General features: G+C 32.7%; 1 protein-coding gene across 1 annotated transcript in view; it reads right to left on the bottom strand.

The window, feature by feature from the left end:
- Zc3h12c (zinc finger CCCH-type containing 12C) overlaps positions 1 to 10,164 on the bottom strand; it is a 39,225-nt gene extending 29,061 nt beyond the window's left edge. Inside the window, exons 1-3 of the mRNA XM_033763946.1 lie at positions 10,068 to 10,164; positions 5,571 to 5,626; positions 710 to 1,461 (exon numbers count right to left, since the gene is read on the bottom strand). Of these exons, the coding sequence (XP_033619837.1) occupies positions 710 to 1,461; positions 5,571 to 5,626; positions 10,068 to 10,164 (905 nt within the window). The remainder of the gene's footprint in view (positions 1 to 709; positions 1,462 to 5,570; positions 5,627 to 10,067) is intronic.
- Positions 10,165 to 10,690: the final 526 nt, after the last annotated feature.

The following is a 10,690-nucleotide window of genomic DNA, read 5'->3' as shown; positions in this document are numbered from 1 at the left end:
TTTTCTTCATTGAGTTTATTGGTACATTTTAGGTATACAGTACAGTTACATTCATTATTGGGATCTTGTACCTTTACATGACAGGTCTTGGTTCTCATTTTTTCCCCTTGTCCCTGCCCTCCCTTCACCCCCCTCCTCCCCTCCCCATTTACAAATATTTTATTTTTTCAGTTCCTAAAGAATTATTTTTTAATTATTTTTCATGACTGGAATAAATCTTAAAATGGGCCAGAGATTTAGTTCAGTGGCATTGCTTCTGCCCCGCAAATGCAAGGTCCCGAGCTGGATCCCTTTAAAATTACAGCTTATATTTGTTCCCAAATCAACAAAATAGTTTGCTTTCTAGAAGAATTAGGGTTTTTCTTTATTGTTATTCAACTTCATGTGGAAATAAACTATTTGCTTAGATTCTAAAATCACTGAATATCATTCATTGAATATTGAATATCATCATAATAATTTTTATGCCATAGTAATTTAGTCAGATGAGGAAAAAAGAGATATATATATGAAAAGGGGGGTGGTATCAGGCATGAATGATAAGGACGGCTAAAGAAGAGACAGAAAACTAATGTTTACATTACAAAGCCAATGTTGAGACACAGAATAATGTTGACTGAGGTAATGCTGATAAGGTACACAGTCAGAATCAAAAATAATTTTTAAAGACTTCTTAGTAATAATTTTCAGTTAAGAATTTTTTACTTACCTCATTGCCACATTGCTGCCATCAATGACTACTGGTCTCAAATTTTCACCATCATCCGTTATAATCTCTTGCATCGGAGATTCAGATCTCTGAGATTCCAGAGAAGATGTTTCCCGCATTACACTGGTAACTGTACTAACTGTCTGATCAGTTTCACTTTTATTTCCAAGTTTGACAAGTTCTCCCAAAATGTCATTGATTAAAGCATCAGTACCAAGTTTGTTTAGCACAAGTTGAACCTGTTCTTCAGAATAACCTAATTTAAGTGCAAACTCCAGCTTTGTTTGGTATTCTCGTACCACATCAGGGGGTTTCTTGACTTCCTTGGATGGAGTCTGGGACTCTTCAGGTTTAATGTCTTGCAAAATTTCATTACGTTTGAGTAGGTGAGGCTCTAAGCAGGGAGACCTACACAATTGTCTGTGAGTCTTGGTTAATAAGCATGGCTCTACTGAAATGCTACTCAATTGTTCTGATTCATGATCAGAATTTGTGCTTTCTTCAGAATCACCAGAGCTCAGATTCTCTTCAGATATCTCTTTTTCCTCCTTTCTGATATGAACTGCATCCATTGCTGGTTTTCCTACCATTGGCCAAGGTACAGCTGCACTTAAATGTGGGTCAGTGCTCTCCACATAAAGGTGGCTGAGGTCATGCCCCAGGTGATCCTTCAAGCCCATGAAGCTGTTACTTGTACTTGACTCCACTTTGTTGTTTTTTCTGTATTCCTGAAGGCAAAATACCCCGTATTCCTAGAGAAAAATGTAAAATATTTAAAATTTTATACTTATGTTTGATTTGTCTCAAGGTATAAATCTGAAGAAAATTACCAAACTACTAAATACCTGCTGTGTATTTTTGCTAAATCTACTCATCAATAGCCAAAACTATACTGTGGATTCCTTTTTCTTTTCTTTTTTTCAAATGAAGAAGTTACAAATTAGAAAGACCATGTAACTAATTCTTTCAGGACAATACAGTTAGTAAATAATGAAACTGTATTTTTTATTTAGTTGTGTCTAACTCAGAAATCCATGCCTGTTCCACTGTGTCATACTGCTGTTCAACCTTGATGGAAGAGATTTTCCTTCTCACATTTCTAATGACACATGGAATATTATAAAAAAGCATGTTTTAAATATGCCATGACAAGTTATGTACATTTTCCCTAACAGAATACATAAAAATCTTTAATAATTATTTTAAAGGGACGGGAAAGGGGATGAAAAAAGGAATTAAGATGTGTTATGTACATGTACCATCTTCCCACAAGGAATACAAACATTATTTACCACACGCATGTACTAATAAACTAAAATAATAAAAAAGACTACAAAAAGATTTTAAAGAAAAAATTACAAAGAAAAAGTGTTAATTCAGATAAGCTCAAACAATCAATTAATTTCAAAACAATTTAGATACTAAAAGAATATATACTCTAAAATGGCTAACATGTAATTAAGTAATTACAAAGTTAATTGTATCCAAGAGATGAATATATTTTTTCCTAATAATTATGATTTTACTAATACTGAACATGGTAACTGAATATTATGCTATCCTTATTAAATAGCAAGGACAGTATAATCTATTTTGTCTGAGGAAAACAATTTTTTTAAACCTATGTATATGTACAGAAAGCAGAGAAATTAAATATTTCACATAAAATTAGCAGTAATAATTAAGCACATTAAATAATATTATTTCAGTTTCTTGAGCTTTATGGCAGTAAATACTTCTGTTGCATCAGGTTAATTAACAGTTAACCTTCATTTCATTAAAATTCATCTTTTCCCCTACTGGGCCATTTTTACTGTTTAAAATGGTTTAGCTGTTTTACTTTTTTTCCTTAAAGTCTATTGGAAATAATTATTTTAAAGTTATTTTTTCATGTGCTTCCTTCCAAGGATGATAAAAACATCAGTGGTTTAGTGATTTAGGAGATTCCAGTGTTCTACTCTGGTATAATAGTAGCAAGCCAGTGTTAGCAGATTTGAGACTGTTATAAAATACCTATTAAATAACTTAATAAATAAAATGGGAAAACACTTTATTCTAAAACCCTTCAACACAATATATGCACTAGAAAAGAGCTATTTTACAAATGTTAAAAGAAAATAAGTGATTTTCTCAAAAGTTACATATTTGAAAGCATACTGATCTACTTATTAGAGTCATACATTTCTACATAATGAAATAAATATTATTAACTTTAGTAAAAACTTTGGTAAGACAACACGGACTCTTTATTAATGCACTTAAAATTCCCTCATTGTAGAACCACACATTTGTATAGGAGTTTCTGCATGGTTTATTCTCTGAGAAGATGAATTAGCTTTAGTATCATTGTTCTAATAAAGCATTTCTTAGTTTTAAAGAAACATCAAACTTTCCTAGTTCCTGATTGTTTCTCTGATAAAAGGAAATAACCCTTAAAGTATACATCTGCTCCATTATGAAGCTGCATTCATTTCAATTTTTTCTATTAATATGGATATCCATGAGTTCAATTATTTAGAATTAAGAAAAAGATTTTGAAAGCAAATCCTTACACCCTCTGATTTATTAACTACTGTAATATACTAACACCATAATGCAAGTAACAACTCACAACAGCATCCTAACAAAAGGATACAGTTAAAAGAAAAATCTACACTGTGGCCTTCACAGAGCTCCCACCAAAAGTATCTTAAACAAGGAAAACCTATTGGAAGCTGGGCTGCTTGGCAACCAGAAGCTGGTTGCTAAGCTGCACTCCTTTAACATGCCATCATGAATGCTAGCACAGTGAAAGAATAATTTGGTATGAACAAAAGCCTATGAAAGACACTGGGACTTAAGTGCGTCTGGTTTACCCTCTGAGAACAATGCAGCTGCCAAACCAATCTGGAAGCTCCGACATCATTGTTCTATAAACCTCACAATCTGCTCTGACTGCAGGAAGTGCAAATTAATGGGAAACATTTCTGATCTCCCCTGAAAAGTTTGGGTTTTGCATAAGTGCTGTTGTGAGATAATTCTCCAAGATAATGGCTTGCTGACCAAATCCCTGAGTTGAACTAGGAAATATTATTTTAATTTTGAGCCATAGTAAGTATTTCTGAGGGGGAGGAGACTGTATCAGACAAGATAAATACTTAAGAAAAATATAGTTAGTAAGAACATTAGAATAAAATACTTTGTTTAAAGGGTAAATGAATTTTCTTAATTTTCCATTTTTCAACGAAATAAGATCAGATACTATAACGTTTTTAAATAGAAAATTAACCACAGAAAAAAGTATTTCAATCTTTCTATTTCAATATCAAGCTAATATTTTAATGATACCAATGGTACTACTTAAATCTGCTCTACTGTATATTTATTATATGGCTATAAAATAAGGAAAAAATTAGATTATCATTTGGTTATTTTATAATATTAAATACTAATATTTTGTATCCAAATATAGCTAGTGAACATTAGATACTTTTAACTTGTAATAATTCATGTAATTTGTACTTAGTATTTAATAAAAATTTTGTAACAAGCTGATATTTTAATGCTAAGGATAAATGTTAGTTGGCCTATTTTTAAAAATTAACATTCAATTTTGTGATGGAACATAATTTTCACTTTAAAATAGTCTGGTTGAACTCTTTCACACTGACAGGCCTATTTTCATTGGTTAGTTTGAAGAAAGTTATCTATCTAATGCCATCTTGTACTAAACAAGCAGTTAAATGGCTTTTTGTACCCAGAAAGTGAAAGACTAAATATTAGTATAAATAATTTAAAAAATGAGTTCACTCTCCAGGCAGGCATGCATCTCATAAATATGTCTCACATATGTATATATCACATAAATTTGAAATAACCTAATTTGTATTGACCCAAATGGCAAAAGGTTAGTTTTTAAAACTGATTTCAAAGCACTTAAAAATAATCTAGAATTTGGCAATATCTCAAAAAAATTCAGTAAAAAATTAAATGCTTGTCTAAAGTTTTTTAAACTGATACAAATATTTTCATAAACTACAGAATTTGTTAATGTAACTGAATGTGTAAAACTTACAATTATTATAAGAAACTTTAGCATAAAGAAGGGCATATGACTTTTGTTTTTATTTAGTCCCCTAAAAATAACCAATATTCAGCACTTCAGAGGCTGAGGAAGGATTGCCATGAGTTCAAGGCCAGCCTGAGCTACATAGTGAGTTCAAGGCCAGCCTGACCTGCATAGCAAGACTCTCAGAAACAAAACAAAACAAAAAACAATATAACTTTGAAAAAGAAAAAAAAAGCCCTCTAATAACATTGCAAAATGTGTTATTAATATGTAGGTTACAAAATTCTTTTAATTTCTAAGTCATGCATGGTTTAGACTTTTAAGTTTTGAATTTACTCAAATGCATACTTAAATAAATCATTTTAATCAAATAAATAGTAACTAATATTCTCATTTCATTTAAAGAGCACAGTCAAGTTTCACACAAAAAGTAGGTCAATTTTTACTCCCATAACTATCATAAAACTGTAAGAAATACAGCCTATTTTTAATTTTTATATCAGGGATCCTTCATAATAGGCTTTACATACTTACTGCATTTTTGAATATAAAATGTACTGGGCAAAAAACCCAGTAATATAAAACAGATTTCAATAATTTTAAATCTCTAGATTCCATCCTCATACTGCATTGTTTCTTGTTAAAAGCTATCCAATAATTAATTACAGTATTTGTTGAAAAGAACTAAATTATGCTAATTTTGTAAATAATAACGAAGTGCAACTAATTCTTTTAAATGCCAAAAAAAATTTGTAATAGTTGAAGGCAAACTTATGTCATAGAGGCAATTTACTAGAAATGTATTGCACATACTGAAATTCCTCCATTTAGTGAAGAAGTTTTCTGCAAGTTCTCAGACAATTCTTCATCTCAAACTAGGTAAAAAAAATTTTAAAAAAATATTTGAATGAGGCTCCTATTAATCAGGAATATTAGACCATAAATTTGTTAAACCAATTTATTTGTTTGTAATGTAAAGCTATAATGCTGTAACAGTGGGTTCTGGTTGTTATCCAAATAGTAATACTATGAGAACAATGAAAATAAAATAATGAATATGTAATAAATACCTATTGCTGTAGTCTCTGTGTGTTTAATTACCATTGTATTTGAGTGAGTGCTGTTGTCTGCCTCCCCCTGGCTAACAAAGGAAGGATGTCCCTTTGAACAGATTGGTTAATGCTCTGGGGCAACAGATGTCTACTGGAACTGCAGGAGACCAGCAACTGGTGGCCTGCCCATCTTCTGAAAACTTTCAATAGACTTATGCATATGTTCACACAATAGGGCAAGTGGTAGAAACAAAAACCTCTTTTTAACCCTTTATGCTTTTTCTTTCTCTCCCAACTGATAGATTAATGTCTTTGTATTTTCTTCCCTCTCCTATTAGAAAGTTCTTGAAAGCAATAGTTCTTGGAATGATATTTTCAATCTAATATCTGAAAAAAATGCAAGAAAAACAATAGGAGAGAAGAAATTAGAAACTATATGAGTACTACATGAAACTACATGAAATTGCTGACAAAGGAACTGGATGCTAAGTCATCATATTTAAAAACAGTTGTTTGAAACATCTACCTTTATCAATCCTCAAACTAGACTTTTTTTCCTTTCTTTTTGAGACAGGGTCTAGCGATGTAGTTCAGCCTGGCCTTTCACTCACTATGTAGCTGGCCTCAAATTCTTAGTGATACTCCTGCCTCAGCCTCCTGAGCCTGTGCCACTGGGCCTAGCACCAAGCTACACTTTTAGTACAATGGAAAAAAATAGATCAAATCATTTTACAGCATTTAAGATATGACAGTGAGATCTTAAGAAACATATGAAGGGCTAGGGATTTAGCTCAGTGGTGCTGCTGCCTGCCTCGCAAGCTCAAGGTCCTGAGTTCGATCCCCAGTACCGGAGAGTGGGGGTGGAGAAGAAACATATGAATTTGACAATACAGAATCTAAATCAAAATATCAGAACTTCGTTTTAAGTTGTTCTTAAGCTCCAAATGATTAAATGCCATGCCTAATGCCTTACAAACATTCATGAAGCTATAAGTAATCATTTGCAAAATTCTAAAATATAAAAAAGGATAAAAATATGCTTCACAGAATTTAAAGAATTGAATTGCTCATATATTGGCACTACTTAATAATTTGTAGGCTTTCAATCTTTCATGGTTCAAATTAATACTCTAGCAAAGTTTAACTTTCATGGCATTAAGCACTGATACTCACGTTAGCAGGAAAATACAAAGACATTGGCTTCTGTAGCAGCCTCAGCAGTAACTCCTTAACACAATTTAGCTGCAGACTTCCAGGCAGGCAAGAAGAACAATGAATGGTCGAACAGATGGAATGGCAATGTCTTTGCTTAACCTATTACAGAGTGGAATAGCTGGCCAATCATAGACTAGGAAGCTCACAATTAGTTGGCCAGGCAGATGCAAGACAACCTCAGCACCCTGCGTCAGGTTCCGAGGTTTCTAAGATAAGCAAGTTGATGTCATTCTCGGGTCTGCCCCGGGCAGCATGTGTATTAACGAGGGTTGTGCAGCAACAATAGGCCATACAAAGCTGACTAGTAGGCAGCTGCTCTATGAGAGTGGAGTCATTAGAGAGCAGGCTGCCAACAAGAAACACCTGGCTTGGGCAGACTTCAGCTTTTCCTCTTGTTTTTAATGCATGAAACAAAGAAACCAATTATATTTTAAAGTAGTAAAAGTTGCACATTTCCAAAAAGTTGAGGTTGTACACTAGTCCATTAGCTTTTCCTTTTCATTCAGAAATAAAGAAAGTGTGGGCATATCTAAGTAGCAATTAACTACTGCAGCAGTTACCCTTCTTCTTTATATAAATGAGTTACCGGTGAAGTGAGACAAAAGATGACAGTAAACCTATTTCTGTAGCAATAGTGGGAAATCTGTATTTTAAAGTATTTGTTAATATTTTACAAGACAATAAAACAAATTAAAACATATTAAAAATCAGATTGCAAAGGTAAAAGATTTATGAGCTTACAGATATAAATAATTTAAAAAAGTATATTCATCACAAGTGTAGTAAAATAAAACAAATGTTCAGTCCAACTTTGTGCCAAAGAATCATCTAAACTGTTTATATAAGCACATATATTTAACTTTAATCCAAAATCATCAGAACAGCCCATCTTTATACCAAATAGCAGTATAAAATTCTTTTATTATGGATATCAGTAGCTAGCCAAATAATGAAATAACAGCAAAATTGTACATCAATTTTTAAAATATAATATTATACCTGTTAAAAGTACTTGTATTTCATAAAATTTGTAAGCTATAATAGTCAAATCTCAGTTCAGAATAAATTAACACTAAAAGATTGTGATGTTTTTTGAAGGGTTAAAATATACAAAAATAAGTCCCTTCAATGAGGAAATTTGTTACCCCTGATATATGTCTATGTTTCAGCATCACTAATATTATGGACTACTTGTTTTTGAGAGCTGTATAAGTTTTATCTTGAGTGGCTTCTAATTGTGAAAAAACTCAATCAGGATGTAAACATCATAAGGCACTGTGATGATATTTCCCTACAACAGAAAAAGCAAATCTTTAGCTGCCCTACTACTTATTTATGTGATTCTGAAAACACACACAACACACGAGTATCCGCTTTTCATTCCAGTGCAAATTAAAATAGTGAAGGCAGAGAGCTATTCTTTCCTGACACAGGCTGACTTATGCAGAGCCCAAACTTTTTCATTATATGATCATGAACTCTCAAGATATAAAACTTAAAAAGCAGTTCAAACAATCTAAATCAATCTCTTTCTCACATGTAAATATAGAAGCCACTCACAATTAGGACCATTTGTGAATACTCGAAAAAAAAAAGTAATACTGTTTTAACACTCCTAGCCATGTTCTTTTTGTGCCCACTTAAATACAAATCACAACATTTCTATTTAAAAAAATAAGAGGGAGATCTATTCTATATGGTTAAAAATTTTCAATTATCTCACCAAACTACTACAAACTAAAAATTAGTGCTGTGTCCAGAAAAAAGTAAAATATAAAATGATATTGTACATCACCATTTGTCTACGGATATTTTTCTTCCAAGAGCTTGAGGTATGCCATTCCAAAAATGTTGGAAAAATAAAAAACATGTGAAAATATTTTTAACTAAATATAATTACTAGGTTTGGAACGTCAAACTTATTTCTAAAGCAAGGAGGACTCTTTCTACAAAGCGTTTCAGTAATGTTAATGAATAGTTAATCCTGTGGTCTGATTTTATAAGCCCATTAAAGATTAACATAAAGCATTTCTGGAATTGTGGTATACTGTAAATTACAATGTGAGTCATACAGAATTCAAATTCTCATTTTTGGGCAAGCATATGAAAATCATAAAAATCAAGTTATAATCTTTGCTTCTTTCTATTTTTTGGTGGTGTTAGTGGTACTTCTTTTTGAAATCTTATGAATAAAACAGGTATCAACCCTGAAAGCAATAAGGTTAGCATTATGGCTACTAAGTTGTAATTCTTCTGGAAACACTGAGTTTGATTACATAAGATAAAACTAGCATACAAAGTAGTTACAGCTAAAATATAATAAAACTAGCTAAGTACTCACTAGAAGACAGTAAGGTCAGTATGAATTCATATTAAAACTGTTTTCACTTGTATATAAAAAAGGAAATTACTTAGTATGAATACAAAGTCTCTTTTTCCATTGGATTTTCTTTCTTGTCTTTATCCCTTGCTACTATAGTTGCTACTTTATAGCTGTAATTCAGGAGGAGGAGGAATCTTCTCACCCTGCCACAGTGAACACAAAGAAGGAGAGAAAACTACCCAAGAGCTCAGCAGGAAGCCTGATCTATAGCACTGGATTAAGCTTTTTTGCAAACAGCAAATAAAGGCAGTGATCTGAAAAAGCTAATCAGACCCTGCTGTGGTATTTAGACCATCTCAGTTGCTAGTACTGGATAATGTTAAGCACATTAAAACATCTGTAGGTGAAAAAACTGCACTAGTCTGGCTTTCTTAGGCACATGGTTCTAGTCTTCCCACTGCAGGGCAAATACAAACATCTGCACTGAGCTGTTTGAGTGAGTGCAATAAATGACTGAACACAGTGCACATTTATGACAAAAGACAGGAAAGGGAGGAGGAAGGAGAGGAAAAGAAGAAAAGGGAAGAGAAGGGAGGAGAGGGGAGGAAAGGGGAAGAGAGGGGAGGAGGGGAGGGGACAGAGGAGAAGGAAGGGGAGGGAAGGGAAATGTGTGGTCTTCAGAGTTTACCAAAATTTGTTGATGCCCAGGGTGGGTCTAACCTTTGAAGCTTGGGTCATGGACTTTTTCTAAGGTGTGAATGTGAAATAAATAAGCTTCAAGGCTACTGTTGGGAATCAGTTCTTTGCCAGGGGTCATTCTAGATTTTCTACTTTTTTAAAAAAACAGTTTAGGCTTATTCTCTTTTAAAGTATCATCTCTTCTGATTCTAACATTACTACCATCAATAAAAGATAATTTTATTAAAATTTCTGAATTGTCTCCCAAAGGTAAAAAGGTTAAAATTTTAACCAAAACTGTTATTTTTGAGAGTTAAAAAACATGAACCAACCAACCAATGAACCAACCAAGAGAAAAGCTAATTCACGAGCATTGTGTAAAATCAACTTGGTGCTATCTCTAATATCTTAGAGTAACAGATTTAGGAAGTCAGACAGCTTATGAGATCTTTTACATGAGTGTTATTTGAAGTGTTAATAACTTTAAACCACAAAACAATCTTAAGAATGTTGCGTCTCTGAACTAAAAACAAATTGTTGCAGAACTACACAGCACTAGCTCAAAGAAAGTCACAAGGTTATAAGAACCTGATAACATCTTGGACATGTCAATTCCAGAAAGCTCTGCAGAGAGAGATTCAGACATGCTTCTAATTCCCTTCTGC

This window comes from Fukomys damarensis, unplaced genomic scaffold (assembly GCF_012274545.1).
Source record: "Fukomys damarensis isolate Sample0158 unplaced genomic scaffold, DMR_v1.0_HiC HiC_scaffold_16, whole genome shotgun sequence".
In the NCBI taxonomy this organism is placed as follows: Eukaryota; Metazoa; Chordata; class Mammalia; order Rodentia; family Bathyergidae; genus Fukomys; species Fukomys damarensis.
Note: the sequence above shows the minus strand (reverse complement) of the source record. Positions and strands in the feature narration are given on the sequence as shown.